The 26,288-nt window shown below is 39.6% G+C and overlaps 1 protein-coding gene across 1 annotated transcript in view; it reads right to left on the bottom strand.

Annotated features, from left to right (window-relative positions):
• Positions 1–1,250: 1,250 nt before the first annotated feature.
• The window catches only part of IL13RA2 (interleukin 13 receptor subunit alpha 2), a 53,405-nt gene continuing 28,367 nt past the window's right edge, over positions 1,251–26,288 (bottom strand). Inside the window, exons 5-10 of the mRNA XM_089657990.1 lie at positions 20,404–20,518; positions 15,821–16,005; positions 15,296–15,441; positions 7,482–7,629; positions 3,874–3,991; positions 1,251–1,776 (exon numbers count right to left, since the gene is read on the bottom strand). Of these exons, the coding sequence (XP_089514116.1) occupies positions 1,728–1,776; positions 3,874–3,991; positions 7,482–7,629; positions 15,296–15,441; positions 15,821–16,005; positions 20,404–20,518 (761 nt within the window). The 3' untranslated portion in view covers positions 1,251–1,727. The remainder of the gene's footprint in view (positions 1,777–3,873; positions 3,992–7,481; positions 7,630–15,295; positions 15,442–15,820; positions 16,006–20,403; positions 20,519–26,288) is intronic.

Below are 26,288 nucleotides of genomic sequence, written 5' to 3'. Positions count from 1 at the left end.
ACATATTCCATTTATGTACTAATTCTCAAAGTTGAACTGTACTGCTTGCAGGGTGGGTGGCCTCTTACTATTAATTGCACAATAATATTAGATTAAAAAAAAAAAACAAGAAACAAAGAGAGGAGATGATCTGTTATTTAAAACATCCTATCAAGTTCTTGCTTTGAAAAAAGAACGTGAAAAATAGGGTCCATGGTGGTTAACATATCATTAGTCATTGGACTTTGGTTACTGCTTAATACAAATACAACAAGAAATATATTGATTGTTCTCAGTGACATATAAAATATTATTTTGTCATTTACCTCTTCATGTCAGCTGCCTAGTAGTAATTTTATAATGCTGGGCAAAGTGTTTTTGTAGAGACACTACTCACTAGTGCTCCCTTGTCATTCTCCCTTCTGTCTCAGCTGGCACAAAAATTCCTAGTATCAGGTTAGATGCTAGGGGGAGCAGTGATGTATTTTCCTGTGTCATAAGGCTGTCAAAGGGGAGGGGGTATTGTCATTGGCTGCATGGAAGATAAGAGCAGAGAGCAGCCATAGCATGGTGATTATAAGTTGGTTGGGGGCCCTCTTGCAAAGACTAGGGAGCTACTAGTGGGGTTAATTTACTAAAAAATAGAACATGTTCACTTTGCGGAGTGAATTTCCACTTTGCAAGGGAATTTTGACTTGACTTTGAATATGCTGAATATTCACTTTGCAAACAATACCCAAACATGTGCAAGAAGAATGCTAAAAAAAAGCTGTTTTCATAATTGGATGATGGAAATCAGCAAAGTCTCATTCACTAAACTAAAGGAAATTTCCCTTGCAAATCAAACAGCTTATTTGCCTTAAGGTAATCAACACTAATCAATCCTTTATAAGCCTGCAGGTATGGTCAAATCCCATGCTGTTCTGATTGTCAAAGCTCCACCATTTCCAGGTAGTGTTAAAACTTACTGTTACCTCCCATCCCATATGCACTCTTGATGGCTCAAAAAGAGACAAGCAAGTTTCTGCATTATCATGACGCATCTATATGGCCCAGCATACAACCATAACCACTGCTGATGTGCACAGGCAGCAGTTTTTTTTTCCTGGCAGTTTTCCTTAAAAAAAATTGTGTTGAAGTTAATGCTTTAAAGAAACTTTTTCCACAGAGAAATAAAAACTCTTTTTGGTAACAATTTTAAAGCAGACTCCAAACAGCGGTGCCTTGTATAGGTTGCAATGTTATAGTTCAAATTGTTTTAGTTAAAAATATAAATCATCAATTAAAGTTTATTTGGACATATATTTTAAAACAGGAATATAAAATACATAGGAATAACTATTAAATATTAACAGTTAAAATGAAATAAAATATTTCTCAGATAATGCTTCTGTATTATTTTGCAACAATATGTGGATTGCTGGAAAGGGGACATCTCTGTGTTATTACAAGGAATACAAGGAAGGGTCCCAACCAGGTTGAATTTAGAATTACCCTTTAAGGGGCACAAGTAGAAGGCTTCATTTAGCAACAAAAAAAATTTAAATAGTCCAAAAGGTGGCCATTTTGGAAATGGTAGCTAGCTTAGGAAATTGTAATTAGCTTTTTAAATGCTCTTCATTTTAAAGTGCTAGATCATGGAAAGTCCAGTGTAACATGGAAGCTGTACTTCTCTGAACATCTTGCTGCTGTCTGATGACCTTTATTGTATTGTATGACTCATAATTCTGTACATAGCATCAAAATGATCAGTACACTATTTCTTTAGCTTTGTGCTGTAACTTCTCTGACCAGTGCCTGTGACAACAAATAAAAACGTAATTTTAGGATCATAATAATTCAATAGCAAGCATACGTTAGAGAGAACAGGGTATGTCATCATAACAAATAACGAACATTAGTTATTTATTTTACATGTTCTGTAAAGAGTACTCTTTCTCAACAATTCTGAAGCAGTTTTAACACTTCTCCCCTGTACTAGACATGTGTGTTTCATTTCGTAATGAATCAATTTTTGGACGAAAATTAGATTTTTGGAGATTCACAAGTATATGAATCTCCAAATGGACATAGTAATGAATGTCAATGAATCCAAAACAGTTATAAAGAAATTAACAAATGCATTAGTTTAATCTGTTTCATGCGGATAACGTCACACATTAGTAGATTGGGATCATGGGGAAATTAATTAAATTTCCTCATTTGTTTGATAATTCAGATTCAAGTAAATTTGTGATTTAAATTGCATTCGTAATTGTAACAGTCAGTCAGTTCAGTTACACAGACTAATGCAATTCTTAGGTTTGAAAAATTTAGGGCTGCCAAATTTTGCATTATTTATTTTGTTGCATCCAAAAATATCAAATCCTTCCAAATAGTTTCAATATATGAATATTGAATCCACCCAAAATATACAGAAACTTTCCAAAAAAAACTGCTAAAATTTTTGAATCTACCTGGACCAATGAATATACAAAAAAGAATGCCAGATATAACAAAACAAATTCAGAAAACAAATCAGTTCAATATAACAAATATGAAGAAACAAAATTCTTCAATAAGTGGAAGCATCCAAAACTAAACGAAACAAACATTTCCAGCGTGCACATGTCTACCCTGTACTGTATATATTTAAAAAAATTGCCTTTAATAAAAGGCATCGTGATAATATAAAATGTTTTTGGTCTGTATTAAAAATAGGCAGTAACTTTACTTTACTTTACTCTATATACTTTATATACTTAGCTAATAAACTAGTTACCATACTGAATTGAAGAATTGTCACTCATTTTATAATATGAATAGAGGAAAGGGACTTATGGATAACATTTTCAAAGTAATGATCACTCTAAAATACTTATAAATTGTTTAAAAAAATGAAAAATAAATTGATGAGATCTGCCATATATAAATTAATACTTTGCATGATCATAATAATTGGCATAATCTAATCATTTTTATTATACATTTATAGCCTGCATTGTTTATGCATCATGTACCACCCCATCAGTTTAAGGTCTATTCATGTACAAATGGTACAGCCAAAGATTTAGTTTGCTTGAAATTATGTTCACTAATTTTGATTCCAATATTGCTATTTTTCAAGTTAAATATAGTTTGTTGAATGTAAATTTCATATCCCATTGTTCAGATTGTCTCAATGATAAATATATAATGGCAGACATGTCTAGTTAAATAGCAATAAAATGTTTCATCCATCAAATGGACTGTTGTGTATACATATCCCAAACAATATTATTCAAGCTATATGAAGATCTATCTCCTGATATACAGCTACGTGCTGTTGTTTTATTTAACTAAGTGTTCCAGTTTGCTGGTTATTCATAGATATGTATTGCCTAAATATTAATAAACTGTGACAGATATTACTGATATTACACGTCATACATACAGTGTTATTAGTGTTCACACTGCCTTAGGCACCTAGATGATCATGCATCCTCATACAGACTTCACCCTTCACCACGTTATCAAAAATATTGCATGTTCATTACTGGGAAATTTATTCACAGCAGCTTGATCTCTGCGGAGATAAAAAAAACTCTCTATTGTTTAAGGAACTGATGATATTGCAGCTCCTTTTGTTTTTTTCTCTCTTGTTTACTCCAAAAGGTTCAAAGATGGCCAGAAAAAAAATGTAAAATGCTAATTAGGTGCTTGGTGCTACCCCCCCCCCCATCTCCCTTCCTACACATTGGTTAACAACTGCCTTAAGTTAAATCACCCTGTCACATGAATCATTGATGAAGAGTACAAACAGCCATGCCAACACACCCTATGCAAGCATGGTCCATTTCTCCATTATTTTCCACCAGAAAAAAATATTACATTATTACTATACGTCTGATAAATTTTTTATTTATGGACACGTACTTTTTCTTCCTAACTACATAAAGCATTGCAATCACAAAGAAACCCAACAGAACTGTTGCTGAAACACCAATGCAGTAGATCCACTTCATGTTAGGCATCTCGGGTATTGGCGATGACTCTAAAATGAGAAAAATATTCCATTATGTATTTATCAGGGTAAAAGTCTACCTAAAGCAAACTCTATCTACAGTATATTATTATAGAATTGATATTCCACAAAATATTATAATGTTCGTTCTCCATGAACAGATATAGGCATAGAAGTCATAAGGTATTTCTGCAGGGCTGGCTCATTTAGGAGCTGATTTGTGAAGTCTAGAGAAAACTAAAGTGAAAGAGAAGCTGATATATTGAAACCTAGAATAGAAATGGTTCCATAGACAACAGCACTGATTTTTCTAGTTTTCATAAAAATATGTTTTTCATTTTAAAAAGTGTCAGATCAAACAGTTTGGACACTTTTAGGTGTGTTTATAAAGTCATTTAAAGACCAATTCTGGTTAAAAGGTTTGTTTAGAGTAGGAAGCAGATTTTTATTACCTGTGTCACCATCACAGAAATGCCCCCTCACTTTCTGTCTAGGTGACCAAACAGGAAAAGAGATCTCCCTAGCGGGGGCACAAACAGCAATGCAAAACCTGTAAAAGCTCCTAGCCCCTCCCTACTTGACTTTCTATCAATTTTATTTTTCTATTGGCGTGCCCTTGTTGGAGAGTTTTTAAATTACTTCCTGAGAGAGCTTTCAATCCTTCCCTGCTCAGTACAGCACCAAAGAAAACATTTTGGCTGAAGTTTGTCTTTAAATATGTTCAGACATTTTGATAGGGGCAATGCAATTGTCTTAAAATTAGCTGAAGTATGGACTGTGAGGTTTGTCCAACCAAGCAGAATAAAACCAGCACTTAAAAATAATAGATGTAGTCTAAAAATATGAATTTTATTTGTCATGGTGGGGAAACATCTTCATATAGGATGTTTTGTCTGTACAAAAAAAAAGATGAGTAAGGAGAAGATGAGTGATCATAATTTTTGCAGACTGCAAAGAACAAAAAACATTAAACTGAAATTTTCTGCAGTCAGAAAATTGTACCTGCCAGTAAGCGTTTCATACCTCTCAATGGTTGATATGAGGTATGAGGAACACATTTTGGCACAAAGTTTGTAGGAAAAAGGCACACCCTATTTAGGAATACAGGCACAGATAATTAAAGGATACGTTTACCTTTGGGAAAATGTCACATGTTCCACCCGTTTTTTGGGGGGAACATGTAACATGTTCCCACTCCCAGATCTGCTGCATCTAGTGCCAGCTAGTGGGGTATCCTTTTCCCCCATCTAGCTGTCACTATTAAAAATATATATAAGTGTGAATTCTGTGAATGTAAAACTACAAGTACTGACAGCCTTTGTGGCTGTTGGATTGTAGTTCTCAATGAACTACCACAAGGCTGTTATGTGCTGTGGTAGTTCATTGTCTCTTCCTGTCAGTGTGTATCTGCCTGCCCGTATGAGGTTCAAGCAGACAGATACACTGGCAAGTCTACAGGAGTCCTGCATAGCACCCCCAATCTGTTGATCAAGGGTGCAATACTTTCTAGGCTCCAACTAAAAAGAAAAATAAATGCACTTTTTTTTACATGCAAAAAGATGTATTTGTTTTTTTTACAATGATAAACTTATCCTTTAATGTAGAAACCCACTAGCACCTATTTTATAATAGCCTTTTAAAATAACAAATGCAATAATTTATAAGTTGGATCAATAGTATACTTTGGTAAACCACTTTTGGTTGGTAAAAAGTTCTTAACAAAAAAAAACAAAAAAAAACAGGTCCATACATTGAAGCAAAAAGAGGGACAAATGAGTAGGAATGATCGGCAGAGGGATTTGGTTTCAAATGAGGGACAGCCCCTCCACATAAGAGATCACTGGAAACGATGATATTTGTTAAAGAAGGAAGGTAGCATGAAAGATTCTGTATTAAAAGAAAAATGCATGGAAAATGATGTAACACCCAAAACTTTCTAGCAGTACTGGACCTCTATATCTTCTACATAATGTGGAGGTGCACATTATTAAAACTTGTTGTCCAGGATACATTGTAAAATGATCAAGAACCCTTTCAGGTTAGTCTATGAGGTTGATGATTAAAGCTGTTTTCATGTGGTGTGAAATTCCATACTGCTGTGTGTGGTATGTTATTTGATTAAATTCCCAGCAATAATGCTAAATAGTATAAGCCAGCTGAGATCTTCTCACAATAACAGTTTACGATCTAGCTCTGTTTACAGTACTTAGCCGACATGTCAAAAAAAATAACAGAAAATAGCCAACAGGTGCAAATGTGTATTATAGCCCAGTTCCAGCAACAACAAAAAAAAAATTTTATTTTACAGCTGTAGAGAACAGAAAAGGATTAGAACACCTGACAACTTTTTTTCAGTTGTGTGTCCCTATTTGAACTGTAAAGTGAGGTGTGTAACCAGCACAATGGCATATTTGCCATCGAATGTATTTATTGTGGTCACATAACAGAAAGATGTGATGTTATGGTGTCTCAGGAGGGATCGTCACTATTTTCTTCATGAAGAGGTCCACTTGAGGCCCTGAGCCATTGCATTTTTCTGTTATGTCACTACAATAAATAGTGTGAATTATGCTATTGTCCAGTGGCCATAGAGTACTTCACTTTGCATTGCTCTGCTCACAACAGCACCATCTGTCATTGTCATTACATCATCCAACTTTTTAAGAGGTCTGTATGCTGTATGGAGTGTACTCATCTACAATTTGCTTGTAAAAATAGAAGCAGAGGGAGACACTATTTGTGATATTCTTTTTGCATATATTCAACTGTTTGCCAGGAAACTAATACAACTAATGTTAATTTTTGTGCAGCTAATGCTCATTCTCGTGAAGCTAATGCTCATTTACGTGCAGCTAATGCTAGTGCACATGTACAGCACACAGACGAGCTTGGGATAATATCCAGTGTGCATTGATACATAGGCACGTGTGTGTGCCAGTGTGCATTGGTGCGCACATCCTCCTGCATTGGTGCCAAGCTGCCTAATTAAAAGAGATCCTGCTGTGTGCTAATCGCTGGATGTTCTTCAGCTCCCCATGATCTTGTTTTTGCTGACTGATCCTTCGCTGCAGACTTCGCTTGTTCCTGGCCTTGCTCTGTGAACTCTGACCTCTGACCTCAGCTTGCCTCTTACTATTCTCTTCTTGCTTCCCTGATGTTGACCCATACAGGACCTTGCTCTGCCTAATCTCCTGATGCAGACCTCGGCTTACTACTGGACCTTGCTCTACCTACTTCTCTGGTACTGACCCCTGCTTCCTGACCACGCCACTGTCTCACCATATTTGACCTTGGCTCACGTTGACTAAATTCCTGACCATGGAAGTCACCTGCTATCAAGTTACCGGCACCCATGCTTTTTTGAGCCTTGTACCTCTGTCACCGCATTCAGGGGTGTTTGGATTAGAGCCGCAAGTGAAACCCTCTCGTCAACTCAGCCTCCAACCAAGGTACGTGACACTGTTTTGTCTATTCCATTTTCCTCTGACTAATGATATTGTAATTACAGTTTACACATTACCTTTCCAACAGCTTTCGGAGCTCCAATCACTCCAATATCCATCATCTGCACAGTATCTGTTTGTTTTGCCTCGGATACGGACACAGAATCCAGGCAAAGGCATAGACATGTTAAAGCTATGAATAAACTCTGTCTGTTCTGCAATTGTCTAGAAAGCAAGAAATTAAAATTGAAATGGAAGTATTAAAAACAATAGAAAAGGCTTCTGGTTTATTCAAAAAGTCAGAACAATGATTAATGAATTCTTGCAAATTGTAACTAACCCTAATAACCAATCAGATTTCAATTTACAGTTGACAGACCAACTAAAGCCCATGTAAAAAGCAGAAATAGAAAAGGCTCTAGAGGTTGGGTCAGAGATAGGCAAAATTAAAAAATTGCACATAGTTTTATAAGTTCTGAAAACAACTGGGTCGGCGATTAATAAAATGCTGGAGGATTATCATTTTCAGAAGGAGGTTTTTCCTTAAACTGTACTTTTAGTGAAAAGTCAAGCAGAATAAACTTTCATCTGAGGTCTGCAATGCAAGTGTTTGAGACAAGATACTTTTGCACCCAAGGTGAAGAACCCAATGTTCAATAAAGGTAACATCATTTAGGGCCAAAGCACACCTTTTACACTGTGGTGTGTTGTTGTAACACATCTTACCACAAAACAGTTAATGCATGCATTAACACTAAGGCAATGCAACTTCAAAGCACATGCATTGTAGTCCTCCACAACCCATGACAATACACGACCTACTACATTTCTATTTTTGGTAAATACCTGTGCATTGTCAGCCCATTGCAATTGAATAGGCTACCTTAACACATAGCATATTAAGGTGTGACACAGTGTGCAACAGTGCAGTATATAGGAATAAGGAAGTGGGAATGGGCCCCTAAATTTTACCCATCTTTCAGTAGTTTTTCCAGATTAATCTGGACAAAAATATTTATTACATAGTGTACATCTGTCATGTGCATGCAAATATCAGTTATGGAAACTGCTACTTTAAGAACAACCTGTCAATTGTGAGCAGCAGGGCTCACAACAACCAATCCTAGTTAATTTTGTACTTTAATTTACCAAAATACATTCTGTTTATTAACAATAGTTTTTTTCTTGTTTTGTATGGAACAGGGTATGGTTAACACTGTCATATTTTTATTGCTATCTGTGTTTCCACTTTGGATGTTTATGTTATCATCTGAACAGAATATTAGGGGAAAACATCCTGTGCACTTGTACAACAGACATTTTCCATGCTACTGATGACGTCAATTCTGGCGAAACAAGTCAGACCAGACATGACGCCACCAAGCCTGTGCGAATGAGTACAGCATTTTGGGTATTGTAGTCTGTTTTGATGCTGATCACTGTAGATGTTTTTACTGGAGTTTCTTTATTTAAATAAAACATCTCTTGAGGATTTTATACTATGAAAGTGTGGTGCTCTCGGTTTTCTCATTCTTGAGCTTTCATTCGTGGCAACAGATCTGAGCAGGGAGTTCCGAGTAGAAGTGGGTGTTTAACCCTAAACTCAAGCGTTGCTTGACTTTCGGACTTTTATTTGTTCTTTACACTGCTGTTTTTTGCACATTACATTTCACATTTTAGATTGCATTATTGATTTAAAAAGCCTGATGTCATTTGATGTACTGATTTCTAAGCATGGCATATTGGGGGCGCATGCGCGGCCAGCACTGAAGTTGGACGTGCAGTAGAACCGCGCCGTCCACCCGCCAGCCTAAACGCGGGTCAAACCGGCCCTGGGTATCTGTAAGTGTGAGGCACCGATACACATAAGGTGCTCGCACACCCGCTGCAATGCCAAGGAGGAAAAAATCCCTGGATCAGCCAGGGAAACTAACAAAATTCTTCCCGGCCGTCGGGCCGGGAATCCAAGATGGCGCCCGCGGCTGCAGACAGGGAGACAACAGCAGCACTCAGCAGGAGGACTACAGGGCTCAGCAACCGGATCCCAGGCTGCAACAATCACTATACCCAGGGGACCCTGGTGAGTTGTCTCCCCCACTGTCCCCTACACTACGCAGCCCAGCTAAATCCAGGCCACGGCTAGATCAGGACACTAGCACATTTCAACAGGCCTCAATTTCTTCATTACAACCACCCCATGCTGCTATGCCTGACTTAGAAGCATTCCCGGTGTCAGACATACCACTGACAGAAATATGCATGAAAAATATGCTTACGTCATTGCGCCAATCTTTACATAACGATATCTTTACGCCACTTAACCAACTATCAACTTTAGTACAACAGCAAGAACATAGAATCAGCCACATTGAAAATGCCATGGGAGACATAACAACGGCGCACAACAACCTAATTGATGCGCACACAGGGCATTCGGCTGACATTGAGCAAATCAATCAAAAATTAGCTGATCTGGAAGACAGATCACGTCGCAACAACATCAAACTCAGAGGCATTCCCGAATCTGTCACCAACGCTGACTTAATCCCATACATACAGCAATATGTCAAAATACTCCTCCCTGCTATCTCTGACTTGGAGCTCGCAATTGACCGGGCACAACGCTTACCTAAGCCCCCTTTTTTGCCGGCATCCATTCCGAGAGATGTATTGGCACGCATTCATTTTTTCCACGTGAAAGATAAAATTATGTCGGCGGCTCGAAACCCACCGCCGCTCCCACCATTATACACGAATCTCCGATTATATGCTGATTTGTCCAAAGCTACCCTCCTTAACAGAAAACGAATGATATCTATCACCAAGGCCCTAAGAAACCATGACATAGCATACCAATGGGGGTTTCCCACCAAACTATTGGTGTGTCATCAAAGTAGAATTTTTACTATCAAAACTTTGGAGATGGGCCTGGATCTACTGAAAACTTGGAATATACTCCCTGCTGATCCGCAAGAACCCACATATAGCTCTATGGAGGCAACTTGATCTTCACAAGACATACTCTTCCTCCTTTCCTTATATATCTCCATACTTTTACCCAGGAGCAATTTCTAATCCGATTGTCTGGCGTTTGGCCTACATTTGGTTCAGTTCGTTCAAAATGGTTGTAATTGGATCGACCCCCGTCTGGCGGTCAAGCCCACCTGCATCCCCCAGTTTTGAGGTAGCAAAGTTGGCTACTCGGGACATTTGCATTTTTTGCAAATCCTCTTTTATTGTTATTCTTCCTATCCTTACCCCTTCCCTACCATGGCACCTTTGGATACCCACGCAACACCCATATATCACCTATTTCGACACATCTTGGAATACTCCCCTCAACACTCCGATTGAGTCACAATTCTATCACCTCCTCCTACATGCTTGTCTCCTAGCTAGACACAGGATCATCTGCCTCTCCCAAATACCACCTCAAGTCATGGAAAAGCGAGAAATCATAACTCCAAATGATTAGTCTTACATCACTTAACGTCCGAGGTCTGAACTCGCCATATAAACGCTCGTTACTCTCTAGAGAAGCACGGAAGTCACAAGCGGACATACTCTTTATTCAGGAAACACACTTCGCTACTGAAAAGACGCCTAAATTATACCTCCACCGTTTCTCTCAAACATTTATGGCAACTAACCCAAAAAAAAAGAATGGAGTGATCACGGCCATTAAAGATTCCCTCTCCTTTCACCTTTTGTCACAGAGGGCGGATCCACTTGGACGCTTTCACGTTTTAGTATGCCAAATAAATGACAAGACTTATACCCTGGTAAATGTTTATGGCCCGAACTGCAAACAGCTATGTTTCTACCGTAAACTTTACAAAACCATCTCCATACTTAAACAAGGGAAACTCATCATCGGCGGGGATCTTAACATTACGGGTAATTCGAACATGGACTCTTCTTCTACTTCAAAATCCACGAAACCAACTATCAATCAATTTCTGCACGACAATGATCTATACGACATCTGGAGATGTCAACATGGCTCTGAAAAAGACTATACTTATTACTCCCCTTCACATCTTTCATACTCACGGATAGACATGTTTCTCACGGACAAATGGACATTGCAACAAGTGACAGCATCCAAAATTGGAACTATAACTTGGTCGGACCATGCCCCGATTCATATATCATTAGACGACGACCAAAACACAGCGCTCCCACCCATCTGGAGACTCAACTCTTCACTTCTGACGATGCCGGAGAACCAGAAGCGTATCCAAGAAGCCCACAAACTCTTTTTTGACACCAACGCCACACATGATATTTCTATTACCACACTTTGGGTGACTTATAAGGCCTACATGAGAGGTATTCTTATCCAGTTAAACGCCCGCGCTAAGAGACAGCGTTCTCAACAAATTGATCAGCTCATGACTTCCATTCGCGCTAATGAAAAACTAAACAAACAGAATCCAAACCCTGACATAACAACGACTCTAAACTCAGATAGGAACAAACTACGTGCCATTTTACTCCACGCATACGACACTAACCTACAAAAAACAAAAGCAAAATTCTATGCACTCGGTAACAAGGCAAATTCACTCCTTAGTAAAATTATCAAACAAAAACGTCTTAAATCCAAAATATCCACAATCCGACATCCTGCTTCGCACGACACTCTGACGAACCCACAGGATATCGCAAATGCTTTTGCGGCCTACTATCAGACATTATATAATCTAAAAGACGATGTCAATACAATCCAACCCACGACACATTCAATAGAACAATTTCTATGTAACATTAACCTCCCACACATAACCCCGTCTCAACTTGAATCCATTTCTGTACCAATCTCTTCGGTGGAGATTGAAAAAAATCATACGCACCCTCCCTCTGAATAAATCACCAGGGAACGATGGCTTCACTAATGAATACTACAAAGCCTTTGCCCCCGACCTTTCTCCGCACCTATCCCCCCTCTACAACCATGTCGCTACTTGTGGCGCATTCCCCCAAGAAATGCTGCAATCGGTAATTACCACCATCCCGAAACCAGGAAAAGACCCTCAACTGGTACAAAATTACAGACCAATTTCGCTCCTTAATACAGATATAAAGATTTACGCTAAGATAATCGCCCTAAGACTGATCCCTTACCTACCGACTTTAATCCATCCTGACCAGGTAGGATTTATCCCTGGTAGACAAGCCCCTGATGCCACCAGACGGATTATATCCCTGTTACACCACCTTGAATTAGATCCTCAACCTTCGCTCTTATTATCGTTTGATGCAGAAAAAGCGTTTGACCGAATCCACTGGAAGTTTATGACACATACGCTCCAAAAATTTGGAATAAATGACTGGATACTTTCGGCCATTTTGTCCCTTTATTCCAAGCCATCGGCCAGGGTCCTGACTGACGGCACACTTTCTCAACCCTTCTACATTTCTAACGGAACTAGACAAGGCTGCCCGTTATCCCCTATAATTTTTGCGCTACTCATTGAACCATTAGCAACCACCCTTAGAAATGACCCCAAGTTCACGGGAATTAGATGCTTAAAATCCGAACACAAAATAAGCCTATTTGCCGACGACATTATCCTAATGGTCACTAATCCATACAACTCCTTTAAAACTATACAAACGCATATTCGAAACTACACATCTGTATCTTACTATAAACTTAATGAACCGAAATCTTCTATTTTGAACCTACACACACCAGAGGTCACCCAAAATCTAATTTCCAAACACTTCCCCTTCACATGGGAAAAACTTAACATACCATACTTGGGAATCAAACTGACTCCAAAGACCAACCTACTATATGCCGCTAATTTTAAACCATTACTTGAATCCATTCCGCAAGAGATTAAAGGCCTACGCACCACTACTCTCTCGACACTGGGCAGATTGGCGACAGTTAAAATGTGTATCTTACCCAAGATACTTTATATCTTTCGCACGCTCCCTATACCAGTTCCTCACATATTTTTTACAAAACTTCAGGCAATATTGAACAAATTCCTTTGGAATGCGAAAAAGCCTAGATATGCTACAAATCTACTAATCCGCCCATCCTCTAGAGGCGGAGCGGGACTCCCACATATGAAATCATATTACCTAGCCACTTTACTTGACCAGCTCTTTTTTTGGTGGCAACCCACGTTCAACAAAACTTGGACTCTTTTGGAAGCTTCCTTATTCCTACCACACACCTTGTCAGACTTATTATTCATACCTCGAGGGACACACATTACGCATTTACATGGTCACCCTTGTATAATAGCCTCTCTAACAGCTTGGTATGACTTTATTTCTCATACCCAACTACGTAAGGACAACCTCCAAATTCTCACCCCGCTCTCATCCCTACACTTCCTCTCTCCTTATTTAAACTTAAAATTATGGAACGACCATGGCTTACTCTACATACAAAACCTGTACACCAACAATACAATACATTCCTTTCAGACTATTAGAGAAAAATACCAAATCCCAGCTATTGAATACTTCACCTATATACGTATACCCCATACCCTCTACAAAGCGAATGTACCCTGTAGTATTAAAATCCCAGCGACTACACAGCATTTCTTACAAAACTCAACCTATCCAAAAAAAGGCATTTCATTGTTCTACAAACTCCTAGTTGAATCGCAATTTAATACACACACATCGTCCATAACAAACTGGGAAAAAGCAATTCAACAACCCATATCTCTGAGCACGTGGGAAAAAACCTTTACCATGACTTATAAATCTTCAAAGTGCAGTTCGCACTGGGAATCGTACCTGAAAATACTCCATCAAGGGTACTTAACTCCTGTCAAATTAGCCCTATTCTATCCTCAACACTCACAATCCTGCTGGAGACATTGTGGGGAACCAGGTACTCTCACACACTTATTATGGGCGTGCAGGTCCCTGACTTCCTATTGGAATCAAGTCTTTCAAATAATCTCTTCCATTACAAAGACACCAATAGCCCCAAACCAGGCTCTAGCGCTCCTCCATATCGGAATAGATAAAATTCCACTGTCCTCACGCACCATCACTATACATATTCTGTCAGCTGCAAAACTCAATATCACCAGACGGCGGTCTACTAACACTCCCTCCCGGACTGCTGTCCGATCTTAACTTCCTATGTGAAATGGAGAGGAGAACAGCCCTCCATAACTTCTCATACCACAAATTTGAGACTCAATGGACCCGATGGTTACACAACCCCAACTGCTCGATAAAATGATTATATAAGATTCGACCAAACTACATGATTATGATATCCTAGGTGCCTCTACCCCCTCCTCCCCCTTCCTCTTTTCCCTTCCCATTCTCTCCTTTACTGTTCATACCACAATTCAATAAGGTGCACTAAATTGAGCATACCTCTCATGTAGCTGAACCAAGATTTCGCAAAGTACCTCGGCCGGCTGGCGTGGTACCACTACCCCATTTTACCTTACCTATGCAAGATTTTGTATTAATTGTGCACCTCTCTATGCTAATGTTTTCAATTATTTTGTATGTTTCAAATTTTCCAATAAAAATATTTGAATATAAGCATGGCTTATTTGGTATTTAACTGTTTATTGTGTGTTTATCCTGCACATTTTTGCCTCAACTCACTTATCACTTTGGTTTCTTTTTATAATAATAATTTTTATTAAAGTTTTGATGCAAAATAAAGTTTTGTGCAGTACACACATTTCTAGTTTTTACAATTCACAACTGCCTAGTCCAAAAAGTGAGTGAATCCAGGCCAAAAAATACTTAACTTTTATTACACTCTAATATTACAAAAACAAAAAAAATCTAATAATAAACCATATGATACAAAGTAGAATGATTTTCAAAATGTGTTGGAAATTAAATATGGAAGAAGAAAAAGAAAGAATGACATAATACAAACCTTCCAATTGCCTGTTTGGTCTTTATACTGAATTTCATATTCTAAACAGCGTGAAGGAATTTTGCCATTGGGTGGTGTCCAATCCAATGTGAATTCATCAGCTTGGCGTTTGCTGATATTTACATCTTCTGGAGGACCAGGTTTACCTATTATATTAATAAGAATCTAATTTTGTTTAAATTCCACAATACATTTGCTTTAGTTCCAAATGCAAACTATTCCAGATCTGACAGCTCATTGGAAGCTTACTGCAAACTTTCTAAATGAAAAAAAAGTTTTTTTCATTCAAGCTAATATCAGCTATGTAGGAGGAACAGTGTTACAACCTATGCAAACATAGGTTCCATAGATTTCAGTGTTCTAAATAGCGTAGGTTTTATTAAAACTGTTCACAATCTATGTAAAAACTGATCAGTTGTGGGAACAGACTTGACAATGTTAAGTGTAGCTTTACTTTAAAATTGGAGAATAGCAGTGAACACCATGATTTCACATTGAAACAATCAGGGTATTTGAATGTCTCACCTATATTTTGAAGCTGGAAAGAAAAGTATGAAGGTCTGATTGGATCCATGCCAGGGATTCCAGTGACACAAACAAACAAATTAGAGAACAGCTGAAGTTCCTGCCTTTCAAATATGCATCCAGTGTTCTTTCCAATTGTTTTCAAGTAGTGATTGCAGGTCTTTTTCTCAGACATTCCCACTTGCCTTTCAAAAGAAATAATATTTACTGCATCATTCCACATAGCAATTGACTTGATTTTTACATGTTTTGAGCAGGGGCGGACTGACAACTCATGGGGCCCCCGGGCAATAGGGGATCATGGGGCCCCTGTGTCCTTGCCCAAACTCACAAAAGCCTATGAAAAAGGTACCAGGGGCATCTCATGGGGCCCCCTACTGACCCCGGGCCCTCGGGCAGTGCCCTAGTTTCCAAATGGTTAGTCCACCCCTGGTTTTGAGAAGACTACATTGGGGTTTAAGACTACTGGACCCATATGGGTATGTATAACACTCTAGACCACTAGCAGCAGCATACTTATGAAATATGTTGCTCTAATTGATACTCTATTCCAATATAACAGAACAAAAGTGCAGCACTGAAATCAATACGAACTCTATAATGCAATATAGTGCAATACATCCAAAAAACCAATGAGAAACAATAATAATGTTGCTCTTCAACTTTTGTTACTAAAGTGAAGATAGTGTTAATTGAAGTGACAGGTAAATCAATACTGACACAGTGTGAATAATCCTCTTTAAAGTGATTACTAGTGCTGATAAAGTGACAAAGTCCGTATGTATAAATGATAATAAACGTGAAGTTCCAATATGAGATCTCAGATAGAGGTGATCCTTTTTCTATCTTCTGGTGATATATAAATAATAAAATTGCGCACTCACCAGATGCACAATAACATTACACATTTGAGAACACAATTTCTCAGTAGGTCAGCTGGATCCTCTTATGGACATTTACACCCTAGTATGGACTCCCCTCTGGATCATCAGTAGAATGCAGCACCTCTCACCTCCTCCTTATATGGCTCTGTGGGTGGTAGGCTTTGCCATTTTGCTGCTAGTGTAAAGTAGGTTTCAAAGGATGGCCTGCTGTGTTTCCCCCTCTGGCTAGCAGTGAGATGCTGCTGATCAGGCGGAGTGTCAGAAAGCAATGGAGACCCAGCCACAGCCCAGTGTGTGGAAGTGAACTCAGCTCTCCCAGACACACCCTACCTGCGATGTCGGGACGTACGGGGACGGAACAGCGGAAAATTTGAAAATGACAAAAAGTGACATTCACTAAATTCACTAAAACATAGTAAAACATTACTTTATCAACCCATTTCACATACATTTTGTCCTTAGTGCTTTGTCCTGTGCCCTGCCTACATTTTTACTGTTCTTTCTGCCTGGAAACTGAGAAACGTCCCTGGCGTCCAAAAAGTGTCCCTTTAGGTCAAAATCAGTGTTAGACCAGCTAGAGAACAGCGATAGTAAATTAGAACTACTTGCAGAATTGAGTGATAAAGATTCGTGGGGAAATTCATCATCAGACACTGAAAACGATTTTGCGACTTTGCTCAGTGATGTGCGAACTTGGTGCTATATTTCAAATTTCAGTGTTTTTGGTTTGATTATATTATTGAATTTAATTTATTATTACATTATTATTTTTTATGATTATTTATTAAATTATAATTTATGATTTCGTGTTTCAAATTTTAACATACTCGGAATGTTTACTAGACTCTTGTTCGGACAGATTTCAGTGACTTATTCCTAAAAATTACAGGCCTACAGAAAAAAAAATACATATTTCCATGCAAAAAAAGTAACGCTTTGAGCACAGAAATATGGACATAATAATCAGACCGCTAGGGAGGTTAATCCAAACACAGGTAGGTAACAAGATAAATAGAAAACCAAAAACTGACCATATAAATGTTGTCAAGATGGTCACCGGACCTGCAAGGGGCCTCGACGGCGTTTCGTGCTCTAGCACATAGTCATAGGGGGTGTGCCTGCAAACGTCCGACGTCCTGTATGCCCTATTTATAGTAAAAAATGGTGCGCGTGCATATCGCGTCCGCCATTTTGCCGGCTGTTCGCCGCATGCGCGTTACATCAGGTGCCATGTTTCCGGCTATCCTGCACCTGCGCAATACACCGGCGCCATTTTGTTGTGGATCTGCAGAACGTTAATAGATCCATCTAAACTTCAGCAAAATGCGCGTGAGTCCGGGTGCCATTTTCCTGATGAATAACAGCTTCATAGAATGACTTTCCATGGTCAAGCAGCAGCCTCCAAGCCTTACATCACCAAGTGCAATGCAAAGCTTCGAATGCAGTGGTGTAAAGCACGCCACCACTGGAGACATGTTCTCTGGAGTGATGAATCACGCTTCTCTGTCTGGCAATCCAATGGACTTGTTTGGTTATTGCCAGCAGAATGGTACTTGGCTGACTGCCAACTTCGTGGGAACAGTTTGGAGATGGACCTTTCCTGTTCCAACATGACTGCGCACCAGTGCACAAAGCAAGGTCCATAAAGACATGGATGAGCGAGTTTGGGATGGAGGAACTTGACTTGCCTGCACAGAGTCCTCACCTCAACCCGATAGGACACCTTTGGGATTAATTAGAGTGGAGACTGCAAGCCAGGCCTTCTTATCTGACATCAGTGCCTGAACTCACAAATGTGCTTCATGAAGAACCCTATGGACGAAGATTGGGATGCCATAAAAGTTCATGGGCGTGTAAAAGCGGGCATCCCAATACGTCTGATATACATTTTATATATATATATATATATATATATATATTTTTTTTTTTTTTTTAAACTGATCCAGCTGGCACAGATTTCTTCTTTTAATATTTTTGTGAATGACTAAGGTCTATGCATAGATTACCAACATTCTGCAATCATTCATTATGCATACAGCCTGAAGCTTTCGTTATGTGATTGTTTGCTAAATATATGTTCTGTATTTCTGATATTACTTGTCTGAAAATATTTGACAAGAATAAAACTTAATCTATGTAGATATGTGATTTACAGCATCCTGAGCTGTCATGCCCAACTATCCATACACACATCAATGTGAGTCCACATTGGAAGCAAAAAGCAAAGCACCATGCAGGAAAATGCACAGTTCACAATGGCCTTACTGACTTCTGACATATAAGGCCAGTGTTCAGGGATAAGTGCCTTTGTTCAGACATGCACATGTTCCTTGATGTATTAAATAACATGCATGCATAGATTACTCCAGTCTATGAAGATATGTTAATAACGGCATCCTGGGATATAGATTACTACATTGCTATAAAATGCAAATAAGAGACAGGGTCCTGTGTTAAAGTACTGTATATGAAAGCCCTCACTTTGTAAAACAATCCATACAGTTTATAATAGAAATGAAAGGTAAAACAGTTGTGTATACATATAAAAAAAACATTATAAATACCTTGTTTCCCCTTTTTTATTATTGATCACATACCCTCTGTTCTCAGCTGCATATAGATTTGAGGGAGGAAAAGCAGCAGCACACTGATCTTCCCAGTGAATGGCTGTGAAGAGGGGGCATGTCAGCACAAGCCTGATCATGTAGGAGCACAGCAGGAAAACTGACCATGCTGTGCTCTGGCTATCCTGCCTAGTGTGGTCAGTTTTTGATAGGAAAGCAAGGGACTAGCAGGAACCCCAGGGATTTGACATGAAGGAAACAATACAAAGAGAACAGAATACCTTTTCATACAAGTTCATGGTACAGCAGGCACCTATCAGGAATATGAAATGTTGTGTTGAATATTCTTTAAGTGCTTTTTGAAATATTTTTTATGCGTTTGGTTTTAACCTTTTGTAGAATGTTAGTAATTAACAAGTGAGCTTTAAATTGAAAGGAGGGTTATTCCTTGTTTTGTTGTATTCTTGTATGAAGATTTTTGTCTGCCTGCTTGTGAGAATCATCCCTATATTTGTCCTGGAGGCTGTTGTCACCAAGGCAGAAAGTGAGGTCAAACTCCTACATGTTATACAGTGACCCACAAAAAATACTTAAGGGTCCCCGCTCAAGCTGTCAAGGTCCAATGAATTGGATGCCGTTCAATAGTGAGGGTGCAGGCTGAGGCAAGGCATGCTGCAGAAATAGGAAGAGATAGCCATGGCACTGCACACCTCGCCTGATCCAAGTGGTTAGCAGGTAAAAGCAGCCTCAGCTCGATTCATCCAGACCACATCTCCATGGACCGGGCGAGGTGCGTGATGGCTGGACTATCATATGCTATTTCTGCAGCATCCTAAATGTTACAGTTGTCACTAGAGAAAGAGGTAAGGAGATATCATCCAATGAGGATCCCTTGGGAGAATATTCGATTTCCTGCTGTGCCTCCACAACAGGAAGTAAAAGGAAATCTCCTCAGCCGGATGCAGACAAGCAATAAATTGAAAAGGGTTTGACCCTTCAACACTGTATCCGAAATGTAAAAACCTTTTGGCTTCGCATACACTTTAAGCCTGAAATTTTAAGAAGGAGGGAGTTGCATGGAAGCAAATACAGTAAGGTTAGGTTATGTGAGGTTCTGTAAATATAGAATACATACCAGTATTGTAACTCGTAATTGCCATTGCTGAGTTTTCCAGTTTTCCACTCACATCTCAGTGTTTCAAATTTGTAATATATGCAGTAAAAATCTTTAACACTCGATTCAGGATCCCCTGCAAAGGTTAACAAGCTGATTCACAATTTGTATGGTTTTATGTATAGGTGCAATCCTTAATTAAAACTAAATTTCAGTCAAAACATTTTTCTAGTTTTGGAAAGATTGAGGAATGCTTAGGACATTTGTCTTGTTAAACTTGCAGGTTGTGATTCCATTGCAGAGATTTCCATGACTTTTTGTCATTGTTACAACATGACGTCACGGTGTTATTGACTCCTCCTACACGTTTCGTGTAACACACACGTTGTCTGGGTGGATCGTCCACCCAGACGACGTGTGTGTTACACGAAAAGTGTAGGAGGAGTCAATAACGCCATAACGTCACGCCGCCGGAGCAACATGGAGCTCCGGCGGCCATCTATTCTCCAGGACGGTTAGTCCTAGTTGCACTGCTATTTGTATTTTCCACCTGGAAACCTGCCACCTTCTGGATGTTTTATGCCTAAATAAATGCCTTAACATACTACACTATGGAGTTTCTTCTGCTTTAAACTCCCTTGGGTAGGATTACTTTACAGATTCGCAGGACTCACAGTAAGGATTCCCATACACCCGGTGAGCTGACCTGTCCATCCCTAAAAGGTCCCCGGTTACTTCACCATCACATACCAGAGGTTACAAGATCCATTCGTATTCAGTGAGCGATTCATCTCCATTCCTGACCAGACCTTGATGAACCTTAGTGACTTCAGGATATTTATATACAAATGCGCATTTGATTATGCGCTCTGGTGAGTGCGCATTCTTATCACTTCTGACTGCACAAACACCAGTTTCTGGTTGGAATAAGGATTCATGTTTTCTGACACCGGCTACGAAGTAATTTTTCTCCCTCACTGATGTGCACTGATGAGGCTGCACTGATGAACACTGATAGGCTGCACTGATGGACACAGATGAGGAGGCACTGAAGAGGCTGCACTGATTTGCGGCACTGATGATCACTGATAGGCAGCACTGATGAGAAGGCACTGATAGGTAGCACTGATGGGCGCTGATAGCCAGTACTGATGAGCACTGATAGGCAACACATGTGATGGGCACTTATAGGCGGCACTGTTGGGCACTAATATGCAGCATTGTTTGGTACTGATAGGGACTGATGGGACTGCACTGATCATCAAGGCACTGATGATCAGTGCCCTGATTATCAGTGTAAATGTTCCCAGTGTGAATTACCGGTTACCGGCTCTCCTTGCGCTGTGACAGTGCATGAGGAAAGGACTGTTGATAACCGGCAAGTCTGTTTACAATGTGATCAGCGCAAATTGGACCCAGCTGATCACATGGTAAAGGGCCACTGTGATTGGCCCTTTACCACAATCGGTGATCAGCTGTGTCCGAAGGACACAGAGATTGCAGCGCGTGCTGGGCATGCGCCCTAGGGGGGTATGGGGGGGTGCGGTTCTGAGAGGAGGTCTATAGATGCCCTCCCAGAACTGGACAATCATGCTGTAGTTTTCTTTTGGCTGTAGCGCAGTCAGGAAGTAGTTAAACTACTGACAGTTAAAGCTTAAGTGCAGAAAAATCAGCACAAGGGACTTAACTTAAAGTTAGTGGGATGTGTCCCTTTTTCTGATATCTCTTCTATTAGGTGAAATCCACCTTTGTTCATGACCCCTCCCAAGCCCCACACTACCTTAATCTTCTGGAGCTGCAGGGGGTAATAGTACTGTAGGGGCTGTCACAGGCTCTCATCAAGAGTGCCTAGCTATGCACCCCTTTCCACTCAGCTTGACCATTCAAAGAAGCTGTACTACAGCTTCTATGAATCAAATTTGATCTAAGAATCGATGGGACACTTTCAATCATCTGCCCATCCTCCATTCATAGATACTGTAGTGCAGCTTCTATGAATGGCAGAGCTTGGCAGAAAAGATAGGCATAGTTGAGCTTTCTTTATGAGATGATGAGAGCCTGTGACAGCTCTCACAGTTCTATTAGTCCCCGCTCACCAGAAGATTATGAGAGCATATTAGGCATCAGCACAAGGGACACATCATACTGATTGTACGTTATGTACCTGTTATGTGCTGATTTTTGTTTTTTTATTTTTCGCTGCACTTAGACTTTAAACAGATCAATTCCTCTAAGCATAATACAATTATCCTGCAATTGTCATAAAAGAATAATACAGAACTAATAATGAAACCTCACAAAGATTATGTGGTCCATAAATCAAAGTAATTTAAGTGTTTGAAGATAAATTTTTTGGATCGAGAAGGGATGGGCTAAAACCCCTATCAGTTTATTATTGCAGTTTGTGTCCTTTTTTTTCCTTCCCAAAGACACAACAGGAAGTGAGAGGAAATTTATGCAAAGTGAGAGGTATTTCCCTTTAGGACAGTTGTTGTCAGAACAGGGGTTCCTATTCGAAGATTGCTCCTCATCGTTTGTTTTGGTGACAGATTTAAACTTTTCGATTTCCCATTACTGTCAATCAGAAAATATGGGGATTTAGAATAATTAGGCAATGCCATGACAAACACAAGTGAATATCTTGGTAATCTATAAACTTGATAAACTATACAAAAGCATGTGAGCCAAGTAAATGCACCTGGTTATCTGAAACCAATTTGCAACCTTTTTGCATAGGTTTTCACTAACACTATCATTGTCTCTGCAGCCTTATTTTTTACATATTACTCATATTGAGACTCAAATTATAAAATGGCAAAGTGCTGCTTCTGAGCACCCACAAGGGATTATTTAGCTAGTAAAGAGTATGGACTCATTCACACTATGTGCAGTGACTGGCTTTTTTCCATACTGGATAAACACCAGTCATTGCAAGAACAGAAAGAAAACAATTGTTTTCTGTGTGCGCCCTTCACACCACAATTCTGGTGCAGTGCAGAAAAATGCAGGTACAGTTCATTTTTCCGCACTGCACCCTGGATGGAACCACACGTCATTGTACTGCAGTGTAACACACCGTGCTGCTGTGTGGAGACATGAATGAAATGCATTTCAAATAAAGATAAACTAAAAAAGAAAGGGCAATGCATTGAAGTGCACATCATACTGCTCTGTCAACACAACTTAATTGAGGGGATAACTGACAGCTGCCTGCACACCAAAGTGGAACCTTTAGCACACAAATAGTGTGCACCAACCCATTTTACCCTGATCTCACTTTATTCATTTGTGGAGCATGAGTTTTTATTAAAGAATAATTCCGGGTATGGTATATTTTTACATAGTTACATTGGTCCAGATTGGACCAATGTACTTAACTATGTTCAGTATATACTGTACCTGGTCAATGACACTGGAAGTCACCTAAAGTGGAACTTCACTTTCTCAATAAACATGGGCTATTTTTAATCCTTATGCTGATAGCATTAGTAAATAGATAGGAAAGTATATTGTATTTACTTGTTTTAAAGTTTTTTTTCTGTACTTTTCTTCAGTTACTTCCTGGTTTCCATGCCTAGGCAAATTATATCATACATCCCAGCAGTCTTCAGGAGGAGAGGGAGGATTTTCCGCTCAACCCATGCCTGAGCTAAGGGCAGATGGATTCCAGGAAGTAAATGCTACATGAATCATCTACTCTTACCCAAGATGGTCACTGCCAGAAATGCTAGAGGGTGTTTTTCAAAATTATTTCTCAGCAACATAAAGCATGGAGAGGAGAATGGATTGGTGAGTTTGCTTTGAATATTAACAATCAATTAAATAGAATTTTTGGTTTGTGGTGGTCAGATGCAATGCAGTACTACTTTAAGTAGACACCGTTACTCCAATGATCTCCAATTGCTGTCAAGTCCTGTGCTGAGTGGCTGGCCTTATACATTCTAAATGCTGGAGATTGGCCACCACTTTAAGTAGACACCACTACTCCAATGATCTCCACTTGCTGCCAGGTCCTGTGCTGAGTGGCTGGCCTTATACATTCTAAATGCTGGAGATTGGCCACCACTTTAAGTAGACACCACTACTCCAGTGATCTCCACTTGCTGCCAGGTCCTGTGCTGAGTGGCTGGCCTTATACATTCTAAATGCTGGAGACTGGCCACCACTTTAAGTAGACACCACTACTCCAATGATCTCCACTTGCTGTCAAGTCCTGTGCTGAGTGGCTGGCCTTATACATTCTAAAAGCTGGAGAGCGCCCACTCAGCACAGACAGCATTCAGAGAATGTTTTGCATTTTCTGATTGAATGCAACACATACTCTGATTGGAAGTGGTGGAGAGGCAGGGCAGTGATGTCTCGCTCTCCACCTCGTGCAAGTAGAGAATGCTTTGCATTCAATCAGAAAATGCAAAGTTTTCTCTGAATGCTGTCTGTTGCCATAGTGCCAGTGCTGAGCAGCCAACCTCCAGTGTTTTGAATGCATCAGGCCAGCCACTCAGCACAGGACCCAGCAGCAAGTGGAGATAACCGGAGTAGTGGTGTCTCCTTTAGTGATTTCCAACTTGTAGGGACCAAGTATAGTATAGTTACACTGGTCCAAGCTGGAAAAGCTGGAAACCTATACCATACCTGGATTTCATCTTTAATCATTTTTTATCGTGTATGTGAATTGTTGTTATTATTGCAGAGTGTTGGAAAAGTGTTTACAATTAATGGTCTGTTTCTGAGTTGGGGCATGTGTGTGTGGCCTAACCATTTGAACAGATTTTGTCCTCCTCTGTAGGATGTAGTTTGCTGGAGTGGGACAGTACACAGGGCTGATGTGATGCTGCATGAGACATGCTGTTTGCTGAATCCTGGGGACTACACAGATGAGAAATGTGTTTTGTGGTTCTCAACTGAGTGCTTGTAAATACATTTGGTTTTGGGGGGCTGGAATCTCACTCTTTTTTTGAGCTTTGATGGTTCACTGTTTCTGCAGCCCTATTCTCACACAGATCCCATATACAGAATCACATTATAAAAAGGCACAATGCTACTTCAGACCACCAGAGGGAATCATTTAGCTAGCTAAAAACATATGTATCACTTTATCTATTCTGCGCTGTCTCTGATTCCTCTAGCTATTCATCGTACATTTATTTTCGTGTATTTACAAGAGGCTTATATTGTTATAGGGTAGCATCCAGAATTTAAATTTCCTTATTCAGGTGCAGCACTGACTACTTGATTCCCCATCAAGACATAGTCACATGTCTACTAATAGGCAGTGGCTAAATGGTTAACACTTCCGCTTGGCAGTACTAGGGTCTTTGGTTGAAATCCCAACCACAGCACCTGCCTGGAGTTTGCATGTTCTCCCTGTGCCTGTGTGGGTTTCCTCTGGGCACTCCTGTTTCCTTCCACACTTAAAGATATGCTGGTAGGTCAATTGGATCCTGTCTGAATCGGCCCTAGTATGTGTATGTACAAATGTAAGTTAGGGACCTTACATTGTACACCCCTTGAGGGTTAAGGACTGATGTGAATGTATTATATATATATATATATATATATATATATATATATTCACAGCGCTAAATAAGTACATGGAAAAAAATAATCTTAAACATTTAAATATTTTCTTATTAATTCTAGCAGCTGTCCTAGGCACATAAAATGGTCAATGAGCTCAGTGAAACAACAAACTAACAAATTCCTCCATCTTCACAAACGAGAGGGATAAAGGAATTCCCTCTGCTGCTGATCAAGGAAAATTTTCCAACATGTCTCTTTGATCCAATGGTCAACTTCTGTTGAGCAGGGACAGCTGGTAATATGTAGGAGGTGGACCTAGGGCCAGTAGGAGATGTGTGACACAATATGGTGGAATATTTCCTAAAACAATAGGAAGGTGACTATCC

This window comes from Staurois parvus, unplaced genomic scaffold (genome assembly GCF_062004578.1).
Source record: "Staurois parvus isolate SC_StPar_1 unplaced genomic scaffold, SC_StPar_1.0 ptg001045l, whole genome shotgun sequence".
Classification (NCBI taxonomy): Eukaryota; Metazoa; Chordata; class Amphibia; order Anura; family Ranidae; genus Staurois; species Staurois parvus.
The sequence above is the reverse complement of the archived record's forward strand: the minus strand, read 5'-3'. Positions and strand labels throughout refer to the sequence as shown.